This window comes from Phocoena phocoena, chromosome 17, assembly GCF_963924675.1.
Source record: "Phocoena phocoena chromosome 17, mPhoPho1.1, whole genome shotgun sequence".
NCBI lineage: Eukaryota > Metazoa > Chordata > Mammalia > Artiodactyla > Phocoenidae > Phocoena > Phocoena phocoena.
This window is the reverse complement of record NC_089235.1, coordinates 2,068,614-2,096,229: the sequence shown is the minus strand read 5'-3', so window position 1 is coordinate 2,096,229 and position 27,616 is coordinate 2,068,614. Positions and strand designations below refer to the sequence as shown.

The 27,616-nt window shown below is 39.3% G+C and overlaps 1 protein-coding gene across 2 annotated transcripts in view; it reads right to left on the bottom strand.

Annotated features, from left to right (window-relative positions):
- Positions 1–27,616, bottom strand: part of SNTG1 (syntrophin gamma 1) — a 188,496-nt gene that overhangs the window by 152,409 nt on the left and 8,471 nt on the right. For both annotated transcript variants that reach the window (XM_065895511.1, XM_065895512.1), the window contains exon 3: positions 7,039–7,095. In XM_065895511.1, coding sequence (XP_065751583.1) covers positions 7,039–7,095 — 57 coding nt within the window. The remainder of the gene's footprint in view (positions 1–7,038; positions 7,096–27,616) is intronic.

Below are 27,616 nucleotides of genomic sequence, written 5' to 3'. Positions count from 1 at the left end.
ATATCAAGTATATTTTCAGACCACAACACTATGAGACCAGATATCAATTACAGTAAAAAATACAAACAACACATGGAGGCTAAACAATATACTACTAAATAACCAAGAGATCACTGATGAAATCAAAGACAAAATCAAAAAATACCTAGAAACAAATGACAATGAAGACACGATGACCCAAAACCTATGGGATGCAGCAAAAGCAGTTCTAAGAGGGAAGCTTATAGCAACACAATCCTACCTCCGGAAGCAAGAAACATCTCAAATAAACAATCTAACCTTACACCTAAAGCAATTAGAGAAAGAATAACAAAAAACCCCCCAAAGTTAGGAGAAGGAAAGGAATCATAAAGATCAGATCAGAAATAAATGAGAAAGAAATGAAGGAAACAATAGCAAAGATCAATAAAAGTAAAAGCTGGTTCTTTGAGAAGATAAACAAAATTGATAAACTATTAGCCAGACTCACTACAAGCAACTATATGCCAATAAAATGGACAACCTGGAAGAAATGGAAAAATTCTTAGAAAAGCACAACCTTCCGAGACTGAACCAGGAAGAAATAGAAAATTTAAACTGACCAATCACAAGCACTGAAATTGAGACTATGATTAAAAATCTTCCAACAAACAAAAGCCCAGGACCAGATGGCTTCACAGGCAAATTCTATCAAACATTTAGAGAAGAGCTAACACCTATCCTTCTCAAACTCTTCCAAAAAATAGCAGAGGGAGGAACACTCCTAAACTCATTCTATGAGGCCACCAACACCCTGATACCAAAACCAGACAAAGATGACACAAAGAAAGAAAACTACAGGCCAATATCACTGAGGAACATAGATGCAAAAATCCTCAACAAAATACTAGCAAACAGAATCCAACAGCACATTAAAAGGCTCACGATCTTAAGGAGAAACTAAGACGGTGAACAATGAAATCAAACGTGCACGGTTGCAGATAGTTTCTAGAGATCCTTGGAAACTGGGAAAAAAGTTAAGAATACATCTCCATTTCTTAGAATAAGATGCTGGTTAGCTAATATAAATCAAGCACTGATGAAAAGTTTTACGTGATAGAAAGAGAAAACAAACTCATCCAGATATTATGGTTCAGATATTTGGGGGCAGAGAAGAACGCTGTTTATGTCACTCCAGTTTGGTGGTTGTTACAAGAGCGTTTTCCTTTAACTGATTTTGCTTCTCACAGTTTTCTGTCCTTGCACTACTGAATTTAAAGATTTTCTCAGTGCTCAGATTTTTAATGCAGGTTACCATGGTGGGACGGTGGGAAACCTCTCCTCAGGGTTGGTCTAGCGATATCGATTTTCTGAGAGTCAACTCAGCAATCCCATTCTTCCCTCAACACCTGAGACTTATAAATATCTTTTAATAATAAGATACAACTAGCCCCTATTTTATCAACATTTTCCTTTTATATGTAAAATTTCTCCTGAAATTTGAATGGTTTGAGTCCAAAGGTTTTTTTTTTTTAACTTTATTTCTTCAATCAGACATTTGGAGCTCTGAGAGAATTTTTAAGCTAGTTTAAGAAGGTTACTTCATTAATTGATTAAGAGAGCTAATTTTAAGACAAAACTCAGGGGATAAAATTGGAACATAAAACCACAGTGCCTTCATTTATTGAATAAAATGTGAGAGCAGTCCAGCTCTATTAAAGTAAATTAGATTTAGCTCTGAACCTAATTGGGGACATTCCAAGTTTTCCAGACAGAAATCAAATAATGTGACTCACCCTGTTCAAGATAGGTGATAGGCTTCATGTTACACGCAGAATAAAAGCCAAGGTCCTTAGCATCCCCTGTTATGTGCCCTCAGCATCCCCTGAAGCTTTATCCTGGACCCTTCTCATTCTGACAAGGACGTCTACATATACGGTCCCCTCTGCCTGGAGAGCTGTTTACCTTTACTTTTAACCTTGTATACACTCTAGCCACATCCAGGAGTTCAGCCAAAGGGCTCCTTCCTCAGTTTCTCCTTACCTGCGGTGATTACTTCTATAGCACTGGATCATGGCTGGGGTTTACGTTTCTCTACATGACACTCTGGTCAATGTCTGCTTTCCCTCTAGAATGTGAAGGGCCTGACGTCAGGGCAGGTTTCCTTTACCATCTTCTCCTTGACCTATCCTGAGGCCCGCCAGGGTGTATGGCTTGAGGCCACGGTTTAGAGAATAAATGAATTACTTGAGCTCTGTTGATCCAGGGTAAAATGAGATTAGAAAAAGTGAGGTGACATTCTAGAGTGCATCCCAGAAAATATTAAAAGACACACCATTCAGTTTTGAGATAGCCTTTCTACAAAGCATAATTAATTTTATAGCTAGATAGGAACAAGGATATAAAGTCCCATCTAAAGCATTTTGTGCAGGAGTCTATCCAATGATTTTGCCAGTACAACTCTGAAATTCCACTAAATCAAACCCAGAATGTTTTTATTATGCTGGGAACCTTGCCAAATAAATCCTTTCAATTCAATATTTTCATTACAATCAATCAATCATATTCTGGGCTTTGGAAAGAAAAGGATACACAGACCCCAACATTACATATCCATTTAGAGAATGGAAAATACTTACAAACAGATAATAACAGACAGTAATTAAGGTTTAGAGCCCAGTCAACAGGTGTGGGAGAGGCACCTAAAGGAATATCATTTGAAAGAACATGGACAAATACCCTTATACATTTGAATGCCATGCTTATCTGCCAAAATCACTTAGTCTAGCTCTGGCAAAATTACTGGCTTTCCCACGTAAGTTATGATTGCCTTCAAATGGAAATCCAAAGTAGGGAATTCTATAGAGGCGGAAAGTAGACTGCTGGTTGCTCAGACCTGAGCCAGGGATGGGGTATAGAAGGCAGATGCTGACGGTATGGGTTTTCTCCTCAGTGGATGAAAATGTTCTAAAACTGACTGTAGTGATGGGTGCACACATCTGTGAATATAATGAAAATCATTGAATTGTACACTCTAAGTGGGTAGATTGTATGGTATGTGAATTACATCTCAATAAGCTATTTAAGTTAAAAAATCATCCTTCAAATGATAATTCATCAGTGGTTTTACCTGATTCTTGGAACTAATGCACACTCTTCTAGCTAAGCTTTATTACCTGCTTATTACCCTCCTATTTCTGTGGTGCAAAGGTATGTACCCTGTACATACCTTTGGGGGAAACAGAAGAATCAGACTCAAATAATGAGAACAGGGCAGAATGAGGAAATGAATGCAAATGTGCCTGTGCTTGTAGCAACACTTGATATTTAAAGACTTTTGCCCTGAAATCACTAATAAATGAAAATACAGACATTTATGACAACTGCTATGAAGATGTATATGTTTGTTTGGTAAATATGATATAATTAATACGCAACCCTTGATATTAAGAAATTGTTTGCTTGACGCTGGACATTTCAATCCATTTATTTCAGTTTTAAATAAACCAGAATGTGAATAACTTAGAGAGGAAACATTATTTGTGTTTCCAAATAGAGCGCGTAGAGATAATTTAGTGCAGGTTTTACAGCTATAGGGCATATTTATTGGGAATAAGGACTACGTCATGAGCTTTGATGGGGGTTGCGGCCCAGCTCTGCCGGTTACAACAAACAGGTAAATTACTTAACTTCTTAATGCTTAATCATTGTCTGTAGAGGTCTAGCAACAGTTATCCACTTTCTGGATACTAAAGACCAAAGGAAACAATAGAAAGTATTTAGCTCAGAATCTGGCACTTCAAGAGCAGTTAATAAATATTAGCAATTATTGTTTATAAATGATAAGACTTTAATGGTAATAATACTTATAATTTCACTTTGATTGCTGCGAAGTTAAAGATTCCAGATGGAAATCACCTTTGATCACAAACATTTCCCTGATGGATGTGGATAACTTATTGTTTAGGGAAGAAAAGCTGAGTCTTTCGAAAAATACTCCACAAAACATTTTTCTAGTAATAATATTCAAAACACTCTTTCTCTAAAAGGTAATTCTTTTAATGACAATGACCGGAGGTATGATTTAATAATATGCGAATGGATGGTATTGCGTTTTAAGAGACACAGAAGAAAAATGAAAGTCTCACGGAGTCAAGATGGCAGCTTACTTTAAGGTGATTACATGGTAATTCTTACAAGAAGAATGGGGCAAAAATGCAAGACTATTAGATCCCTTGATGAGAAACTTCGGTGATTACTGGGGGTGTAGTGTGGAGACCATTAATTTATATTTAGAAATGGTAAGTATCTGGATGGCTCAGACAAGCGGACCAGAAAATGCAACAGGAATACTGATGCACGTAGAGCAGAGCCAGAGGCCACGTGCAGGTCAAGGTGAAGAGGGCACTCCTGCAGGTGGATGCAGGAGGATATAAACCAGGTGGATGCAGGAGCCTGAGCGCTTCTAGGAGCAGCTTCAGTCTGAGGACACAGAAAAATAGTTGATCATAAGTGGAAAGTTTAGTGATTCTTTTGTCCAGCTTTTGGAGAATGTTTTTTTTTGAAATCTAAAAATGTAATTAGAAGAGCTTGGCGTTTTAATGAGATGCAAACAAAAACAAAAACTAATACAAGGGGGAAAACACCCAAGTTTGTGATTTCTGAGGGATGTTTGAATCAAGGAAGACTGAGTAATGGTAACAGCCACAAAGCATCCCAAACAATTGTCAGAAAAGATCCAAGGTTACAGCAGATACGGGAATGGCTCTAAAAAGCAGCACGAGACTAAAAATGGTGTAAAAGGGAAGGATTCCTGGAAGACTGAGAAAGAAGTGAGCACGCTGCACAAACCCCAGAAGCCACTCATGGCCGAGTGTCAGGTCAGCAGGCAGGGCCGGAGTTCCTCTCTGCTCTTTTCTGAGGTCATGGATGGGGCTGGGTCCTGGACAGGGCTGGTCATGGACGGGGCTGGGGATGCACTGTGACTCAGAGACACAGGCGGGACCAGGTGGACATGTGTGCATGCCATGCCTCTAGATCCCACCTCATTGCACCCCAGGGCCAGTCACTAGATTTGCTAAATCGATAGATAAATAAATGGTCAGCATCAAAACATGAATTTTGCATTTAGGCTAGAATACTTTCTTAAACTGTTGCTTATGTGTATTTTAATTCTCAGATCTAAAGAAAATAGTGCAAATGGATAAACACAGTTCTTCCAATTTACATATGACAGGGTAAAGGGAAAAAGGATTGGTATAAAATATTGCTATTTAAAATAAATAAATGAATGATAAACAAATAATCACATGTTGAAATATGTTAACGGAATGAAAGATAGTTTAAAAATAGAAAAGCAAAGGTCAGAGGTAAGTAGTGAGAAACCTAAAATGGAAAACCCTAAAAGGAAAGTCTTCAGGCTGAATGGATAATATTCTAAATAAAAATATTGATGTTTTTATTTCTGGTTGGTTTGTGTGTCATAAGAATTATAAAATAATTTCTTTTTTTGTCAAATCTCTTAATATATGGCCCCCATCACAATTCAAATATTACTTCTGTGGCCAGTATTTTGAATGGAAAATATATACTTATTTGATTTAAAAAATAACTCTATTTATTACATGTATATGAGTTTTGTTTGGGTTGAAATAATGTAAATATTAAACGAAAATGATTTATTTAGCAAAATTCTTAATGTTTAAAAACTGTCTAGGTTAAAATGTGGCATTTCAGTAAAAATAAGTAATATCGTATTATTGAGTTTCACTCTAAATGGAAATAGAACAGAAAGAAAAGAACATTTCCATCCTGCACGAAATTCATACGGCTCCACTCCCAGAAAGAGAGTCAGTGCTTATGTCAAATGAAAGCAGCTCTCGTGAATGGATTTTATTCACACTCAGCTCCTGTTCTCTCTTCATGGACATTTACTATCTTCAGGGGTACCTTTAAATCCTTCGTGGCAATCTCAATAAATATGGAAAAAAACAAAAACAAGAAAACCACAACATCATTTCCACATCCTGTAATTTGTCCTACATATCTCCTTGGCCTTAGCTGATGACAGACAGAGTGAAAGAAAAAATAAACCTTAAAACTAACATTTTATATAGTAAATACTCTCATCACTTGACGAAGACCATGCCAGTCAACACTGGTCAGTTTTCTGAATCATTTTCGTAATGTCAACTAGAGATGACAGTCACCAAATTTAGAGTTCCACTTTCCAAGTGTATGTACCTCAAGCTGTGTTAAAATTTCATGAAATGTACCCCTGAGATGTATGATTTTCACCCTACACAGGCAAAATGCCTAACCCGACAACCAAGATAAAGTTAAATTTCATTGATCTCTGCAGAGATACAGGTTTCTAAAGGGCATTTAAAATCATTGAGTTAATTTTCTCAATATTTATATAACTTTCTGTCCTTTTTTAAAATTTATATTTTGTTTCATTGATGATACATTGCAGGTGTGGTACATCTTTAATAGTCAGTGATATACAGAAAGAAAAGCCCTTTGAAATGTAATAATAACTAGAAAAGAACAGATATGGTCTGTTTTTAGAAGAATTGAGGTGCTGAAACTTTAAATCTATCCTATATACTTGGCATTGGAACATGAGATTTTACTGATTTCTTAAATAAAAAAAGAAAACTGCACAAAAGAAAAAGATGACTAGAGCAGAGCTAATACTTAACTTACTATCAGACCTTATATGAACCTAAAACGTGTTCGGCTCCTTTCACTGACAGACCAGTATTTCCCGCTCTGGCTGGTTAAAAGATATGCACACCGCAAGGCCATATTTGATATTTTAGATGAAACAAGATAAAGAAAAGTAATGGGTTATATTCAATTCCAGGTAAGGTAAATTTCCCAAATACTTTTCTAAAATCTCTTAATCAAAAGGTGGCCAAGATTTTGACAGCCTGCTTAATTTCCTCTCGGTCCAAATATTGAGGAGTTTGCTATAGCCATTCTCGTCTACTTATCAATCTGCAGAAAGTTAAAGTTCACAGAAACGCGGGCGTTACGGCACAGACTTTGTAAGGATAGACAGGAGAGACGGGCTACCTTTATGCTTAATCCAAATCCTCCTACAGTTTGTCTTCTAATGGTCACCGTTCTTTCCTGAAAGACAGATTTTAAAAGTGGTTAGTGTTGCCTGCTACTGTACCTACACACCATTTTCCTCCTCTCGGTTTTGTGCTTGCTCTTCAAAAAAAGGACATTTTGTGACAGCATAAAGGCCCCAAACTTTGCAATAAATGGAGTATTTTGGAATTTTTAAATCGAAGGCTAACTATTTGTCAAGATAAAAGGGACTGCAGTTTATTAAACTGCTAAATTCTCAAGTTAACTTCTTTCAATGATTTTTTGGACATAGTTTGGAATCTGAACTTTAAAACCTCTTCTCATCCTCACATTATGTATTCTTGTTGTTGAAAAATAATTCAGCATCACATGGTAAATATTATCTTTGCCAACCAAGGTCATATCTCCATTACTACCGGTCATGTGGTTTGTGGAGACTTGAGTGCTGGGCTGGAAGACTGCCATGTTTCAGCACATAAATGGTCCATGTGTATGTCTGTGGTTGGAACTCTAAATATACCAGGTTCACAATGATTGCTTGTTTGAAAGAAGAATGCATTTTACAGTTAACTGATAATTATAATAAAATTATCAGTTTCCAAAAGCAGTTCTCTTTTGCCTTCCACAATGGAACCAATCATTCAACCACTGGCATATGAAATTTAAAAATCGCAAAGAGCCACATTTGGACAAATCCTTTAGTTTCCAATAAAAAAAATCAATATTACTTTTTTATGGTGATCATCTCTACATAATGCATATCTCCTGGCATGCTGAAGGGCTGAGAGCTTTTATTTAGAACCTTCTCCATTTATTTATGACCTTCCCATCTTCTTGAACCTTCCCCTACTTAGAAAGGTTTAGACTCCACCCTTCTTCCTTGGTACCTGGAACAGATATTTGTTTTCTGGTCCTTGTGTCTCCACAAAGGCTCAGTTTATCTGGCTACATTATCTACTCCCCTACTTAATAGTCACCTGAGGTATTCCACCTGTGGTAGCTTAAAAACTACATTCTAAACAAATTTTAAGTACAATGGAAAAATACATTTAATAAAATTATTTCTTATATATCTTTATATAGAATTCTTTCTGAAGAAAGAAAAGTTACTCCACACATTTAGATAACTAATTAATATTTATCCACATCATATTCCAACAGCTATATCACAGAGGAGCTCAAATACTGGGAGACTCAGAGGGATAAGTTGATCACATGGTCATCTTCAGTCTTACCAAACAGACAGGCGAGCTGCTTTCCCACTGCCTATCAAACTAAACTAAAGCTCTTAGACGGCACAGCTATTTTCTTAATTCTTTTCTGTAAGGAATAAATACTTGATTCCTTAAAATAGTATCAAAACCAAGGGTACAGTTAGCTCAGAAAACCCACATCAACCGTCTCAAAATAAAGATTTCAATCTGTCAAAGCAAATGCATTTTTGATAGCAAATGGTATCACCTCAAGTTTCTAGAACATCTTCCATAGCAATCATTAGCCGCAAGGGCAATTTGGTGAGTAAACTCTCCTGAGCAGCAGAGTGCGTGCTGAAGCCCTGCTTTTTTCTGAAGGAACGGCAAGCATGCAGGTTATTAAAGGTGTATGCAGTGCCTTTATTCATTCTGTACAAGACTGCCTTCCATCTTTGGTGGAGAATATTTAGCACATATTCCAAATTGGATGCAAAATTGCTGATGCAGAGAAGAGTTTGACTAAAGAGTCAGCAGAACCTGTGGAAAAGCTCAGAAGCAGCACTTATTTTAATGTTTCTTAAACACACGGGTACACACGCACGCTCTTGCAAACGCACACTCTTGCAAACGCAGACAGCACCTCTAGACGCTACTGCTTCATTAGCTGACTCGTAAGGAAGTGGGGAGACACGGGCAGGACGAATTACTTCGCGTTTTAAAGCCAAAATTTTAAATTGGTGCCTGCAGGTAGCAGGAGGCATGGAAAGGCACACCCCTGTTCAGACGGTACCTGCTGACTCCCTCCTGCTCATCTGTATGTCGTGTCAGCTGTGCCCTCCAGCCCCTCCCCACCTGCCCCAAAAATCAGAGGAAAGAAAGGGATGTTAATGAATTGTTTCAGCTGCTCACCTCATAAATCAGAGGGTATCTGGGAGCTGCTCGGGAGCTGTATTTAGTTAACACAGTGTGAGTTTCATAAAGACGTTGCCTAGCAACAAGGCCCCATCCTTTGGGAAACCAAGTATAATTGGTTTTTTTCTTTCTTTCTTTCTTTTTTTTTTTTTTTTTTTTGTGGTACGCGGGCCTCTCACTGCCGTGGTCTCTCCCGCTGCGGAGCACAGGCTCCGGACGCGCAGGCTCAGCGGCCATGGCTCACGGGCCCAGCCGCTCCGCGGCATGTGGGATCTTCCCGGACCGGGGCACGAACCCGTGTCCCCTGCATCGGCAGGCGGACTCCCAACCACTGCGCCACCAGGGAAGCCCTATTTTATTTCTTAAAACACAATTGAGACGTGCTCCCACACACTCATATATACGACAAGCCTTCATTTATTCTTCCTATTCCTTACAACATGAAAGGATGGAGCCCAAGAGTGGTATCAGCCTGTAAGGAGCTGTGCCACACACCTAAATTCATTCATGTTATGGACAACACGTTGAAGTGCTTAACTTGCGTTATATAAAAACATAATTATGATCACCCCTGCCCTCTGGAGTATTATATTTGACATACTCTCTGTGTTTACTGTCTGAACTACATGGGAACCAACATACACGCTACCAGACAGAACACGTTGCTCTTATATATCCCAGGAATGGACGTTTTTGAGACACACAGTGAAAAAGGGGAGGGAGTGGTGAGAATAAGGCAGAAACTAGAGAGATCGCGATGAAGAACCGTACTGACTGTGCGCTGGGAACAAAGAAGATGCACAGGAAAGAGAGAGGAAAAGTCACGAGCTCTCTCGACAATTCAGGAAGAGCAACTAAACCTCAGAAAGGACTAAGAATAAAACGGTAGCTTCTAATTACCAAAACTCTGTGCCCTTATATACACAGTGGAATATTACTCAGCCATAGAATGAAACGAAATGGAGTTATTTGTAGTGAGGTGGATGGACCTAGAGTCTGTCATACAGAGTGAAGCTAGTCAGAAAGAGAAACACGAATACCGTGTGCTAACACATATATATGGAATCTAAAAAAAAAACCATACTGAGGAACCTAGTTGCAGGGCAGGAATAAAGATGTGGTTATAGAGAATGGACTTGAGGACACAGGGTAAGAGGGGGAAGCTGGGTTGAAGTGAGAGTAGCACCGACATATATACACTAACGAAGGTAAAATAATCGGCTGGTGGAAGCATCCACATAGCACAGGGAGACCAGCTATGTGCTTTGTGACCACCTAGAGGGGTGGGATAGGGAGGGTGGGAGGGAGACGCAAGAGGGAGGGGATACGGGGTCATGTGTATGCATATGGCTGATTCGCTTTGTTGTGCAATAGAAACTAACACAGTATTGTGAAGCAATTATGCTCCAATAAAGATCTATTAAAATAAATAAATAAATACTACGTGCCCTTATGGGTCTCAGAGCACTCGTGATTGTTTATTAAAATACACTGTGACCTCGACTGTTTCTTCCCTCTAGTTTTCTGAGTTCTGAACCTATGTCTTGTTCACAGCTGTCCTTAGAATTTAGCATCAGGCCTGAATCAAAGTTAGATAATCATCTGCTAAATGAATAAAGAGGTTTTTCCCCCAAACATTTTCATTTCAAACACGTAATCATCACAACATCCCACCTGCGTAGGCAATATTTTCCCAGTTAAGAGTGAAAAAACTAAAATGCAAATGAATTACAGTCACTTGGCCAAGATCCAAATCATGATCGACATGAAAGTGTCTCTGATTCCCACCACCTTTTCCATCACACAGGCCCAATACAAGATGGAGAAATAGATGGAAGAAGCAAAGATGCTGAAAACTAGGGAGCAGAAAGGGAAGGCATCGTCAGAAACAACGCTCTTCCCGAGACTGGGAATGAGGCAAGCACAACCCCTGCCTAGCACTACCGACCTTCAGCTTGTGCTTGAAGTTACAGTTACAGCACAGCAGAGCAGCGATAGGGGATGAAAGCCCTGCGGGCTAGAGAGGGAGAACGGAAACTGCCTTTGTTCTTTGTCTATGTAGAAAAATCCCAAAGAACCAACAAAAATCCCATGGAACTAATACGCAATTACAGCAAGGTTGTAGGAGACACAGTTAATATACAAAAGTCAACTGCTTCCCTGTATATCAGCCATGAGAATTGGAACTTGAAATTAAAATCACAGTACCATTTACAATAGCCCATTAAAAAGGGAATACTTTGGTATAATTCTAACAGGTAATGTTTTCTATGTGGAAAACTATAAAGTGCTGAGGAAAGAAATCAAAGATGATCAAGATAAACAAGGAGAGAGATTTTATATTCATGGATTAGAAGACTCAATATTTTCAAGATATCGATTCCTCCTAACTTGATCTATGGAATCAGTACAATCCCAATAAAAATCCCAGCAAGCTCTCTGTGGGTATCAAGAGGCTGCGTCTCAGACTTCTATGGAGAGAACCCATGACGGCCAACATGAAGCTGAAGCAGAAGGACCAAACCCGAGGACGTGGGGTCCCTGATTCAGGACTTGCTATAAAGCTACAGGAATCAAGACAGTGCAATTTTTTTGAAGACTAAACATATAGATCCCTGGCACAGAACAGCAAGCCCAAAAATAGAGCCAAGAAAAAAGACAGAGTCAATCTGATCTTGACAAAGGAACAAAGGCAATTCAATGGAGAAAAGGATAGTCTTTCAATAACCCACCCCCCAAAAAAAAGAAAGAAAGGAATCCAAATATGAATGTTATCCTTTCACAAAAGTTAACACAGACTGAATCACAGACCTAAACATAATCACAGTCTTATATAAAGATTCTAGGAGAAAACCTGTTTGACTTTGGGTTTGGCAATGAGCTTTTAAAAGGAACACCAAAAGCATGGTCCATAAAAGAAAAAATTTGATGTTAGGAAATATTAAAATTGAAAGCTTCTGCTTTGTAGAAGATACTGTTGGGAGGATGAAAAAAAAGTCACAGATTGGAAGAAAATATTTGCAAAATATCTATCTGACAGGGACTTGTTTCCAAAATATGCAAAGAACCCAACACTCAGCAAGAAAACAACCAACCTAATTTTAAAAATGCCAAAATATTTGAGCAAACACCTCATCAAAGAATATACAGATAGCAAGAAAGCTCTCGAAAAGGTACTCAACAAAATTTATTAGTGGATTGCAGGTTAAAAAATGAGATAATATTACACACCTTTTAAAATGGCTAAAACCCAAAACGTTGACAATATCAGATGCTGGGGAGGATTCTCATCACTAAGAATTCTCATTCCTTACTGGTGGGAATTCAAAAAGAGAGTTTGGGGGTCTCTTACAAAGCTAACACAGTGCAGGAATTGCACTCCTAGGTAATTACTCAACTAATTTAAAAATTTATGTTTACGCAAAAGCTGCATGCAAATGTTTATAGCAGCTTTATTCATAACTGCCCAAAACTGAAGTGACCAAGATGCTGTTTATTCATAGAATGAACAATAAATAAACAAACGAACAAATAAATAGAAATGATCTATCCAGCTCCACAAAGACATGGAGAAAACTCAAGTGGGTATCACTAAGCAAAAGAAGCCAGTCTGAAAAGGATATATACTCTGATCCCATCTGTAAGACGTTCTGAAAAGGCAAAACTAAAGGACAGTGAAATGACTAGTGGCTGCCAGGAGTTCGGGCAGAGGGAAGAGGTTGAATGGATGAAGCACAGGGATTTATAGGGCAAGGAGACCATTCTGTATGATACAGTAATAATGGACACGTGACACTGTGCATTTGTCAAACCCCATAGAACTTGGGAGAAAAAGCAGTCCACCTTCACATATGCGCGTTAGGAAGCTAGGGGGCCCAAAGCGAAGTGTGACAAGTAATCTAACTGCATTACGGGTGTGCGTCAGCCCCGTACCGAGACGGGTGGGCAAACGCGCTGCCTGAGCGACTTTGGAAACGAGTGGCGTCTGAGAGACACAGGCTACGGGCTGAGACCCTCCTTGATGAAGCTGTCCCACACGAGGGTGTAGTTACAATCCTGACACTGCTATGCACGCACACTGAAATTAAACAAGCACCTGGCAGGGGACAGCTTCTCACTGTGGGGTGGGAATTTACAGACACAAGCAGGGGGACAGCTAGAACAGTCCATGGGCAAGGAAGACAGCGGGGAGGTATCAGTATGAACCCATGTTTAGCTTAATACAGACAGAGGTGGTTACATATAGAAATACTCATAGATAAGTGAATCTACAAAGGTTATTGTCTGTCTTTTTAAAGATGGCTCTTCGGGGCTATAATTCACGTACCTTAACACCAGCTACTTAAAGTGTACGATTTAGATGCTTTTAGTAGTTTCACAGTTATGCATCCATCATCACAATCAACTTTAGAACATTTGTATTCAATATTCCAAAATGTACCTAGAACCCCTCACTCCTGACTCCCCCCCCATTCTAACCTTAGGCATTTAATCTATGTTCTATCTCTATGTATTTGCCTATTATGGACATTTCACATAAATGAAATTATACAGTACGTAGTCCTTTGTGTCTGTCTTCTAACGACGATGTTTTTAAGGTTCACCCATGTTGTAGCATGTATCAATACTTCATTTCTTAAATTGTCAGATAACATTCCACTGTATGGGTATACCACAGTTTATCCCTCCCTCCACATTTAGGGTGTTTATAGGATTTGGCTGCTATGAACATCTGTGGACAAGTTTTTGCGTGGACATGCGTGATCGTTTTTCCCGAGTGTATATCAAAGAGTGAAAACTGGGACTGCCAGGCTGTTCCAGTGAAGCTGGACATTCTACCTTCTCACCAGCATTGTCCGAGGACCCCAGCTTCTCCACATCTTCAGGACCACTTGTTCTTATCTGTCTTTTTGATTATAAACATCCTAGTGGCTATAAAGTGTACCTCATTGTGGTCTTGATATACATTTCCTTGATGGCTAATGATGTTGAGCATTTCTTCATTTCCTTATTGGCCAATTATGCATCTTCTTTGTAATAAAAACATCTATTCAAATCCTTTGCTCATTTTTTATTGCCCATTTTATTAATGAGTCATAAGTTTCCGACTGATTCTTGAAAGATATTTTTGGCATATATAGAAATCTGGGTTGATAGTTCTTTCTCTTCAGCAGTTGAAAAAATCCCATGCCACTTCCTTCCAGTTCCCATTGTTTCTGGGGAAAACTCTACTATCATTTGAATGGTTTTTCCCCTATTCCTAAAGTATTATTGTGTCTTGCTGCTTTTAAGTTTTCTCTTTGTCTTTAGTTTTCAGGATTTGACTATGATGTGTCTTAACACAGGTTTCTTGGGTTTATCCTTTTGAGATCTGCCCCCCTTCTTTAGGTTTATGTCATCTGCAAACTTTGGGGAGTTTTCAGGCATTATTTCTTCAAGCACTGCTTGAGCTCTGACCTCCTTCTCTTTTCCTGGGACTCTGATGATATAAACGCTGGATCTTTCATTATAGTCTCATGGGTCCCTGATCTTTTTCAGACCAGTTTTTCTCTTTAGTTCAGAAAGGGTAATTTTTATTGTTCTGTCTTCAAGTTCATTGGTTCTTTCCTCTGTCCTCTCCATGCTGCTCTTGAGCCCATCCACTGAGTTTTTATTTCAGTTGAATTTTCAGTTCTACAATTTCCAGTTGCTTTTTGCTGAGACTTTCTCTTTTCTCATTTGTTTCAATCCTGTTTGTAACAGACCTGAAACCATTTTATGACAGCTACTTCCCAATCCTTGTTAGATAATTGTAACATCTGTGACATTGCAAGGTGGGCATCTGTTGATCGTCTTTTCTTATTCGAGGTGAGAATTTCCTTGTTACTCCTGGTCATAGGTGGGAAAGTTCCAGCTGCTCCAGGCCTCCTCTGACAAGAGCCTGGGTGGGAAGTGCAGGGCTGCCTGGTCACTGTTCCCTCAGAGGCCTCCACCGCGGTCTCATCATCAACGTGCTACAGTAAATCCTGACTTTCCACGAGGCCTCCTCCGGTACTTCTCCAGGGCAGGGTGGAGGAAACAATATATTTTTAAACAGCAGATTTCTCTATCTGTGGTACAAAACAACTGATGAAGTCAGTTCCAAGGGAGAAAAATAATAAATATACCAATGACAAAAATGAAAGTTTTGACCAAAACTTTCACTATTTAATCTATTATGTTAAACATGTAGGATAGTATTTACATAAATAATATAGGCCTTATTTTCACATTATTATCTATTTCATTTCACCTAGTTCATATGAGTCTTCATTTCCAGAACAATGCAAATTTTAGTCTATCAATCTACGTTTAATTTCATTGAAGTATTACAAATTTAATTAAAATAATTTATATGAAGCAATATAACCTTCATAAACCTATAAACTTTAGAATATCCTTAGGCTCCTTTTCACTAATACCGTATCAAGAGCACTTTGGAGGGGCTTTGCTGGTGGTGCAGTGGTTGAGAGTCCGCCTGCCGATGCAAGGGACACGGGTTCGTGCCCCGGTCGGGGAAGATCCCACGTGCCGCGGAGCGGCTGGGCCCGTGAGCCATGGCCGCTGAGCCTGCACGTCCGGAGCCTGTGCTCCGCAATGGGAGAGGCCGCAACAGTGAGAGGCCCGTGTACCGCCAAAAAAAAAAGCACTTTTGTTTGAAGCAATAATAATGAAACTGCTTTGCATCTAAAAAGGACTGACTCACAGAATGATTCTTTTGAGGTAAGAAGTTTTGTTTCCTAATATTATACAGAAAGATTACTTATCCAGTTTAAATTGCTCATCCAGGATAATCATTGGAGGCAAAGTGAACTAGAGAAAGGGACAAGTATCCAGAGCAGGGGTCCGTCAGTTATTTTAGGAAACAACTACGACCCCACGTTAGGTTATAGAACTGAGAGGAATACAAGTTAGAAGTGGTTAGAAAGCAGAAAGTGGGAAGAAGGGACCCAGGCTTTATTTTTCACTTCTACAATCTTCTACGGTAATGTGGTCACATTCAATGCTGTCACAGCCTATTCTGTAAATTAGATGTTCTCTCCTTCTCACTCACAGGAACCGAGATTCAGAGAAGGAGGTTAACTCACACAGGGTCACAAAGCTAGCAAATGGCCAGGCTGAGATGACAAGTCAGATCTGTCAGATTTTAGAGCCAATAGATTTTTCACCGTAACACACACACACACACACACACACACACACACACACACAAGTAACCTTGGTTCTGACACTCTTTTGAGTCAGATATACTATTCTTTCTCTAGGATAACACACAACAAAATGATGAATAAAATAAGGCACACAAACAAAAAATAATGTCAAAGTGTAACCAGGGCAATAAGAAGACAAAAATTTCATGGTTGTCAGAAAGGAAGACTAATTGTCTCCTGATAGGTAAGAAGGTTCCACCCAAACTCTGACCCTGATCGCATCCACTGCGGGCCCAGGACTGGAAGGACCAGGGAGGGAGAAAAGTGGCTCGTGGTGTGTGTAAGAATGAACATTTCTTCCACTACTTGCCCATTTTGAATCTGGCTCTGGATGAAAGATTTAAAAGCTAATTCTCCTGAGAACTTGTCAACATGAATTGGCCTACATGTGCGTTTGAGATGATATCCAGTCTACCTGTGTGGTCTCGAATCCCCAGTGGAGAATTTAGCTTAAAGAATACCTGGGTCGCCAGGAGCCTCAGGCACCTTGAAAAAGCAAATGAAAATGAAAATTCTGTCTTTGTAACACACTGTAGAGCCAAACCCAAGAAATTCCCACAGAGCACCAAAGGACATGAACTCAGGGTGAAAATTCGCAGAGCACAACGAGTGAGTCGGCAGAACAGCAAACAGGCAAACAAGGAACAAGTGGCGGGTTAGGCTCTGTAGAGACTGCAGATCCTAGAATTCCAGACGCACCACGTAAGTAGGATTTTTAGAATGATGACTAGAACAGGAGGAGATATCAAACGTACGATAGTGATATCATATATTATGCATCAAATATAAAATGGGACAGACTAGAACTTCTAGAAGAAAAAAAGTTTCCAGAATCAGAATTTCAATACATAGTTTAAGCAACAGACTAAATCTAACCAGAGAGAGAGTTCCTGAACTGAAAGGAGAGCAGAGGGAGTTGCCGTTTGGCCTCCAAGGCCAGACCATCTGCCGCAGAGTGTGGAGCAACAGAAGAGAGTGAGGACTCGGGGGCTGACGTAACGCCCACCTACAGGTCAGGACCACAGGCAAGAACAGAGAGCGGGCGATAAGCAAAAGCTTTTTAAATCATTATGAGTGTTCCGAATTGCAGAAATGCATAAATCCTCGTATTCAAGAATTCCTGACTCCCGTGCAAAGTACATAAAAATAAATCTTCATAGTTGCATCACAGTGAAACTGCAGGTCACCACAGGTGGGGATTCCTAAATATCCAATGCTCTTGAAAGAAGGGTCAGGCTCCCTACAAAGAAAACGTAAGTAATAGATGGTAGACTTTCCAAAACTCCACCTCAACCTGACAGTTGGGGGAAAAATGTATAGTAAAGTAAAGCAAAATGTCCATCTTCTTACAAGATAAAGAAAAGCCACCAAACAAAACATTTTAAATATCTATCTACCAATTATCTACATACATATATTGAACATGGGCAGGTAGATAAATAGATAGACAATATTCTATACATATACATATACACAAACACACACACAATGTGAGATAGATAGATACATGATAGATAGAGTGAGCTTAGGGAAAGATTTATATTATTTATATGTAGTAAACAAACTTAAAATTAAGAAGATTAGAAACACAAAATGCCAAACAGTTTTTTGTTGTTTTTTTTTTTTTTATGGAAAGAAGAAAGGGCATCAGTGAGGGCAGGGGCGGCTTCAGAGTGAAGGGTAACATTTTCCTTCTTAAACTGGTGACGGGCACATGGGTGACCATATCCTTCTTGCTCTGTGAGTTCAAATTATATGTTATAAAAATTCATTTCTATGAATATGTAAGTGGAGCAATCTGGCCTAGAGCTGGTCTAATGCCAACACCCGTGCTCTGTCTGTTGATGTGGAAGCACACTCACTTGGCAGGCGGGGCTGCTCTCATGTACGTCAGTCCTTAACCCTCACCTGGTGCACCTGTGACAACGCACATCACCTTTCCTACGAGAATGCATTCCTTTCTTGGATAACTCGGTAGTAGAGAGATTACCAAATAGTGAGCAACAATCCAGAAGACCACCTCTGTGCATGTAAATTGTAAGTGTTGAGATTAATAAAGGAAAAATGATTTTATTGCATGAGTTGTCTGAAAATGCTAAACATAAAATAATAGGGATTTTAAAATATACTATTAATAAGGGACACACCCAGACCGGTGACTGTAGGCTGATTCAAGTTGGCAGATAAACTACATTTCAAACCAAATAAATTAGCAATCTGGATTGAGAAGCCATGGTTGCTAAGGCAGCAAAATCTATTATGTGTATGTCCAACGTATGACAACCATAATGGGATTTATAAATTAGAAGACTAATTCAGTATGTATTCTGGTGATGACTTGTTATTCTGTCCATTCAAGCATTTCATTCACTATTTCAGAAAAAGTGTTTGTTATTATCCTTACCTACTTTTATTTCAGTAATTGTGCATGTAAGCTTGTTATTATTCTTACCTACTTTTATTTCAGTAATTGTGCATGTAAGCTTGTTATTATTCTTACCTACTTTTATTTCAGTAATTGTGCATGTAAGCATTATAATATATTCAGGCATACAATTGGATGTTTCTTACAAAGACTCAGTGGCAATAAACTTCAAAAGTAATATAATAAAGAAATGATATTTTGTTCTACACATGAAAGATTTAAGACTTGTCAATAAATTTGCTTTATACGTAAGAAGCAAATCTTTTGTTAAAGTTGTTTTGAGGGTAAAATAAAACTTACGGTGCAGGATAGATAAACGCCTTTAAAAGTCTGCATTTTACACATCACGTTAAGCATAATGTCCTTAACATCCTTTATATACATCGTAGACCTAACGACGATCTCGTGAGAAAAATTAGCTCAGTTTATAAAGCGTACTTCTCCCATTTCTTTACCATTATTGTTCTTGGGGTAAATATCATCACTCATTTTCTTTTTCATCTGGGAGATTCTTCAACTAATAACACCAGACTGTCTCCTGCATCTGGTCTGTGTGTCACCATCCCAGGAGCTGCCAGCATCATGACCTCGTTGTTGCCGGGGCACCACTGCTGTTGCCGGTGACCTATCACAACTGCTGCCACTGAGGGACCATCCCCGCGTGGCCAACACCAGGGGTCTGGAGACAACATCTTTACTGGAACTAGTCTTCCTTCCAGGACCTCCTCATCTACTGCAGCTTAAGCCCTGGGAAATTTAGGAACATCAGTGGCCCCAGTGGTGACTGCTGACTGTTGCAAAAAACAAACAGCACACGAGGAACAGGAGAGAAGGGTTCCGGCACTGTCTTGTGAAGTTAGCAACTTCTCTGACAACAACAGAGAAAGCGCCCTGGTTCAAGATCATCCTCTGTTCATCCTTCTTTTATAAAATCACAGTGAGCTAGACCACAGTGACCTACCTATAACTTTTTTTTTTTAATTTTTAGAAGTAACCATACCCTCTCCTTTCCTAATCTTACTAGCAGCATTTTTGGAATGGCTGTCTCCAAAAAAGAACAGGTTAAAAGGAGAAGCAGACACATACAATACCCTTCACTGCTTCATTCATAAATATAAAATCAAATGTAAAAAGATCAGGATTAAGCCGATACCTTCTGTTCTGATTTTACTTTACTAATGACCCCTTTTACCTCTAAAACCGATTGGGGAAAAATCACATATATTTACTCAGAATAGATCAAATGTTATTGCATGTTCTAATAGGTACTTGTTGGCATCGAGATTTCTTTTTTAAATTTGAAAAAAATATATAATGTGTATACTGTGCGTGTGTGTGCGTGCGTGTGCGTGTGTGTGTTCACAGATTCTGATTTCTGTGTTAAATGGCTCTTTGACGGGAAAAAAGAGAAAAAAAATCTGAGGATACACATACCATCCATCTTAGATGACCTGGTGAGAATCCACCCCAGTGAGCACACAGCCTACTGTAGCCGCAATCTCTCTCCTGACCAAATTTTCCACAGATAAGGAACCTCACCCCCGACTTCTCTGCATCCCATCCCATCCCACCACATGTGGCGTGAACACTGACTCTTATTGCAAAAGGCAGATATTAGCTTCTCTTAACGCTGCCTTCAGGAAATTATGGTTTCACACGTGGGATTACTAACTGCGTGTTTTCTCCCACAAGGAAAGCTAAAGGAAGTTGCTTCACTTTGTTGATTCTAAATCCTAACGACGCTCATTAGAACTCTGATTATAGTGACGCTATATATCTGGTCGTTCTGCCATATTTAGACTTCAGTCTCCAAGATTTTCTTATTGTTTACGGGCAACACCTTTGAAACTGGTGTGTCTGTGATGAAATACGCGGCCGTCTCATATTGATTTCAGTCTCATTGGCCTTTTAAAAAGATTCTGCCAACATTTAAAACCAGCCTTGGCTAAATCTGATGTTCCTTCAGGGCAGTACTGAAAGAGACAACATCCCGGGGACAGACACAGCTTCCTCTGACTTAGGGGGCGGGCCACTCAGGAGACTGACAGGGACCGAACATTCAATTTCTGAGCACAAGGGAAGGTGATTTCTTCCTCTTACAGTAACTGAAGCTTTCACATTTCTACCTGATGGACAATTGCTCTGTATCATTCTGATATATGTAACATATGTGTATATATATATGTAATATATAATCTTTTCCAAAAAAAAAGGAGAAAGAAGGAAGGAAGGAAGGGAAGGAAAGAAAGGGAGAGAAAGAAAGAAAGGAAGGAAGAAAGAAATTGACCACTACTCTTTTATTAACTAAAAGAAAGAAAGGGCAACCCCGCGGGCACAGTTTAATCAGCCTTGACAGCCAGAACCGTGATTCAGGATACTGTAAATGGTCTGTGACACAAGAACAGTTGACAGTCTGCAGAACGTCCATTTTCTTTCGCTAGCAGGAGCCTGAAGGACCCAGCGTGACTCCACGGGATGTTAGTGAGAAGTGTGGTAGAAGCTCAAGTTCAGCATTATTCACCCCAGCAAAACACTGAGATAAGTCTGTTAATAAGCTACAAATCAAATCTACCTGCTAAGCCACTGCTGATGTCTAGGGAATCCAGGGAGCTGCCCGTATGACACTTGCTGTAGTTTTCTTCTGAAATCACACACGACAACACTGTTAAGACGATGTCTTCAATGTTATTACGCAATGATAAACGTTAAAACTTCCTGTTTTATGGTAAACTTGTTCTGTCAAATTCAATTTAGCATCACCTATTGAAAAGGGGACAACAGGCCCAAATGGAGTTCCTTGTGCTAAGCCCACGTCACCAGACACTTAACGCTTAACCTAAGTGCGGTTTCAGTCTCTCGCAGGACTATCGCATGGTTTAACCACTCAACCTGGAATTCGCTGCTCAGTGCTAGAGAGCAATCCTCTCCCACAGACCCCTAAAACTCCCCTCAGGAGGGTGAACTTCCCTGAAACAGAGCATTCTTTGTTAATAAGTTCCTTTTTCTTCCCCCATTCCACCTTTAAAAACCTTTCCCCTTCTGCAGCTCAGTGGAGCGCCGCCTTTCTATTTGCCAGATGGGGTGCCGCCCAATTCGTGAAATTTTGAATAAAGCCAATTAGCTCTTTAAATTTACTCCGTTGATTTTCATTATTTATCAGATCTGGTGCCCGCGGTAGGACCAGAGGAGACCTTTGAAGGCTTTGGGGACGATGAGAAACACAGATGTGGCTCCGGAGAAGCCTTTGAGCCCACTGTCTTCATCACCGTTTCTGAGAGCTCTCGGTTCCGAACTAGGTATCTGATCTGCTTTCCCATCCAGGGCTCAGCAGGTCAGCTTGAGCAGAGGCAGAGGGCTCCATCCAGAACCCCAGTCCCCGGCCCTGGGTTCAGCCTGCATTTCCCAGTTGTCTGGGACCCCATCTCCAGGTCCCCTCCCCAGTCCCCGCTTACTGGGCTCTGATGGTTCACTGCTGGGAATTGCTGGTGGCGTGTTAAGGTACATGAGCTTGTTTGTCTTGTTTTGTGTAGATAAAGGCTATTGCTAATGGGGATCTTGGAAGCCAAAAAAAGCCACAAAAATTGGTGGGTACAAGTCAAGAATTTAAGAGCTGTGAGACGCTTGCCACCAAACCCTCCTGTGTTAGGACAAGACTCATCTGTTAGAATAATGGGTCAGAACAGGTTAGACTGACGCTAGGTCACCCGCCAACCTCAAGAAAATTTCTGTGTGCTGAAGTACACAGTAAACCATCACACAATCTCCAGCCCAGCAGCACATCCCTTTCAAGTATTGGTTTGGCTCCAAGAGAACTGAAGGCTTAGCTTAAAAAAGATAAAATAAACCAAACAACAAATAAATAGATAATAAAGATGGGAAACTTAAAATCCAAACACTTAGAGACCATTGTAGGATTATTATTTGGCCTAATTCAAATATTGTTGTGTGTTAGGAACAGGAAGTCTGGAGGAGAGGGAGAGAGATGGGGGAACAGTTTGCCAGTGGAGCAGTCAGAAGACACAACATTTACCAATTAAACTCACCGTCTTGCATGGGCACAACTCATGGTGCCACAAAACAATGACAACAGTCACATCCAAAATCACTGATCACAGACTACCGTAAAATACAGTAATAGCCCAAACATTTGAAATATTGCAGGTACTACCAAAATGTGACACAGAGACACAAAGTGAGCAAATGCTGTTCAAAAAAAGGTCCTAACAGACTTGCTCGACACAGGGTTGCCATAAAACTTCAATTTGTAAAAAATACAATACCTGCGAAGTACAATAAAGCAAAGTACAGCAAAGTGAGGTATACGTGTAGCTTCATTTTAAAAAAATTCATTGCAAAACACTAATAAAATTTTAAGGACATGAGAGGTACCCTCCCCCTCAAAAAAAAAGAGAAAGACTGTGAGGCTGACCTAACCCTGGTGACCCCTCTCCTCCTTTGCTGGAATGCAGTACTTGCTCTACTAACCTGTCTGAATTGTCTTTTCCCTCTGAAGAGAAGACTCGACCATAAGCATTGCCAAGTCAGTGGCCTTACAAACAACACCGTATCCACCCTCAAAGGGGGACCCCAATTTGGGCCCCTCCCAAAGCTGACAGGACTCTGAGGGCTTTCTGGGAGACTGCTGCATTATTTCCTGAAACAACTATGAAAAGCAGAAATTAAAATTTAAAAAGAAAACCTAAAGCCTTGTAAAGGATTTATGGGGTCGATCAACCTATGATGTCATTTAAGTTGCAATCAAATTCCTTGAGGAATTAAAGGCAACTGTCCTCATCTTACAAATCTTTGCAAATCTAAAACTGCCACTAAAGAGGCAATTCAAAATTTACCTATTCCTTCTTACCAATTCCCAAACTTCCCCTATTTATCTTAAAAGGCTTGTAACTTGCATTCTTTCTCTGTGCCTCTAAGCTGTAAATGTTAAAGTACAAACTTCAGAGAGGTAATGCTTAACCGAAAAAAAATCAAAAGAGGGAAAGGTCATTTGAAACTTAGTTTTAGACATCTGTGCAGGTAGCCTTTACTTATTCCATCTTCCAGAAAAGCAACTTAGATCCAACTTCTTTTGTAACTAGTAAAACAGAATCTATGAGGTCTCAGTTTATGTCTGTCTATATGTTTATGTGGGTATATGTGTATGTATCTTGTGTGATATTTTCCTACCACTGATGGTACCACAAAAAATAATTAGTAAAAAGGCTCTTTTTAATTGGCTTAAATAAAACAAAGTTCTTATATAAATGAAATTCTCAGAAATATAACAGAAACTAACCCAAATGAATTTCAGATTCATGTGATATGGGAAAATATAAAAGCTAGTTTAAGGTTGTTGGTTTAATTGAAATAGGCACGTCTTTAGAGTTATCAGCGTTAAATAAAACTTTTATCCTACCTGAATTTACTAACCAAATTAATTCATGTTATCTCTATTACAAAAATTGTCAGCCAGAAAAATAACTCAGAATAATGACTGACATTGTCCAATGTCTAATGAAGTGTTTCTGGGTAGTCCTTGTAAGAATAATTTAAATAAATAGATGTACGTAGGATAAAAACTTTTTAGGAAAACTTTTTAATTTCCCTAAGTGTTTTTGATAACCTGAAACCTTTAAGTTTTGCTAAGTTAAATGATGAGTTAAGTTAAATTCTTTGAATAACCAGATCATTTCCAAACAAGCTAAAATACTGAAACACTAATTATTGAAGACAGGTTTATCCACTTCCACTTCCTTTTACAGAAAAACTAAAGATATTTGGGTTTATTAATAAACAAGTCCCGTGCCATGCTGAGAAATTTACTATGAGAAAACACGCATTTCTAGAAATTATAAAAAATAGTTACAGATTTACAGATAAAAATATTTACAAGCCACAGAATGCTAATGTAAAAGATAGTTCACAGTTGTTTACTTATTTGTTTTCACTAAAAAGTAAAGCTTTTTAGGGTTAAAATTTCTAATATATGGAGTTAAAACTACTAGAAATTATAAGAGAAACAACTCTGGATGCAAGGAAAATAGATGTGTTTTGGGGTAAAAGAAGGTATGGATATGGAGATTCATTTTTGTTACGGAAAAAGAAAATAAATTTCTCCTAAAATAAAGCTGGCTGTTTCAAAATGCAAAAGAGAAAAAGGACAAACAATGGACATAGAAATTTGAAAACAGAGAGAGAGAGACAAGAGGGAGGGAGAGTACTTTTTATGGTCAAGTTAGCTAAAAATTGAATTGTTATCTTTATAAATGTTTTTAAATTAAGCTTTAATACCAATAGTGTACTTATGTAACACTAAAACAGCTTTCTTTTATATGCTAAAATGACAAATTTTCCTTGGACAATTGATCTGTTCTTGATAAGATATTCTGAAAGTTTTTTCTTTACCATTTAAGTAATCCACTTAGAAAGCAAAACTTTTGTATTTTATCAAACTGATTTCCTGTGTTTCATGTTATCTTTATCATCTGGTCTTTGATTACTTAAGTAAACCAAGTCTTCTCAATATTAAAAGAGTTGTTTTGCTCAGAACAATGTAACCTTCTATATATGCCTCTGAAATCTTTTGTCACTTAATTAAATGTATCATTAAATATTGTTTCATACTTATCTGTGATTCTATTTAGTCAAGTGTCCAAACCATTTGATATTTTTGACAAACTTCCCAAAATTAAGATTCTAAATAATGTCTTTTTGACATGGACATAACTTTGGGATGTTCCAGAGGGCCCCTGAAACATCTCAAAAGATTTGTTCTCTCTCCTCATGAAAGGGGGGACATTAGGCTTATCTGACAGGCTATATGGGAAATACTGCCAAATAAAAAGTAATACTGAGGGGCTTCCCTGGTGGCGCAGTGGTTGAGAATCTGCCTGCCAATGCAGGGGACACGGGTTCGAGCCCCGGTGTGGGAAGATCCCACATGTCGTGGAGCAACTAGGCCTGTGAGCCACAACTACTGAGCCTGCGAGTCTGGAGCTTGTGTTCTGCAACAAGAGAGGCCGCGACAGTGAGAGGCCCGCGCACCGCGATGAAGAGTGGCTCCCAATTGCCGCAACTAGAGAAAGCCCTCGCACAGAAACGAAGACCCAACACAGCCAAAAATAAATAAATAAATTTATTTTTTAAAAAAAAGTAATACTGAGCTTTCTTTATGCTGTACTTGTATGGGTATATGTTACAAGTGTTCCTGAATTGTATAAAATTCCTAGAAATCTGATATGTCCTGGTATAATGTTATCAGTCATAATTCTATTTATTATCTTAAAATGTTGTATGTTACAAAAAATAACCACATTCCCTTGCCAATTCCATTACAATGAACTCTCATCAGATTTTTACTAATGAGCAGTTTTGAATCCTTTGTCATTTACAGTTATTGTTTTACTCTAATGTTTTTTCAGAAGTGTACATGCAAAAGTACTTCATCTTCAAGGAGATTCCAGGAAAGGACTTTTGACAAGTACAGGTTTCTGTACTTGTCAGAATGCTAGAGACACCCTGGTCTGTTAACCCCTCTCTCTGGTTAATAATCCCAAACCTGGGGAAATTTGCATCTAAGCTCCGCCTAGGAAAAGAAAACACCCAAGGCAAGAGAAACACTGTTGCGTGGTCTATTCACCCTTAAGACTTTACTTGCCTCCACGGCTGGCACCTTTCCAGTCCTGAGCCACAGGTTCGGATGGGAATTACCAGGAAGCATCCATGATTCAGGGTTTGCTTCCTTTGGTAGGGCTGTCCCGCCCTGGTTAGGAGTAAACGTAAATGAGGCTACGATCAGGAACCTCTCATTAACTCTTGAAAGTATTGCAGAAGCCACTATTAAAACAACAGCTGCCCAACAAAGATCCTTTGACTCTCTGGCCAAAGTTGTTTTTGATAAGAGGACAGCCCTTGATTAGCTTTTAGCTTGAGCCAGGAGGTGTCTGTGCTGTGGCCAATACCTCCTGCTACACCTGGGTTAACACTTCTGGAGAAGCTGACCCTCACGTACACAAGATCAAGCAACTTGGCTTAAAAAGGTGACTCCATCAGTGGGGTCTTTCTATGACTTATTTGACTTCAATTGGTTTGGGTCTTGACCATGACTCCAAAGTGCACTCCAAATACTGGGGATTATCTTGCTTATAACAATCACAGTAGTTTCCCTGGTGAATTGTGTTCTCCCAAGAGCTTTAAATCCAAGTTCTCAGCCACTAACCACCAAGTAAATGATGTCCCTAATACAAGAACTCCAGAAAAGGAACAACGAGAATGACCAACTTAGATATTGTGAACCCGAAGCCGTGAATGTCCAGGGATTAAACCAAACAGCATGCCCTGTCGATACCACACAGAGGATCAGATAAAACCACGAGAGCTTCAGAGCAGTAGCTGAGAGTGGCGCTCATGCCTTACATTTTGATCACATCTCTCAGAGAAGCTGAGAGTCTGAGCAAAAGGGGAAAATTGTTAAAAAAGAGACAATAGGCCCAAGATGGAATCACTTGTGCTAGGACCACGTCACCAGACTGAATCTTAATACTTAACCTAACTGAAGTTTCAGCCTCTCCCAGGACCGTCACCTTTAACCAGTCAACTTGGAATTCCCTGGTCAATGCTAGTGAGTAAACCTCCTGCCCTCACAGACCCCATCTTTTCCCCTTAGGAGGACAACCTCCACTGAAACAAGACATTCTTTGGGGAAAATTTCCTTTTTCTGCCCCCTTTCTCCCTTTGAAAACCTCTTCTTTTAAACAGCTTGGCAGATGGGATGCTGCCCGATTCATGGATCACTGCACAAA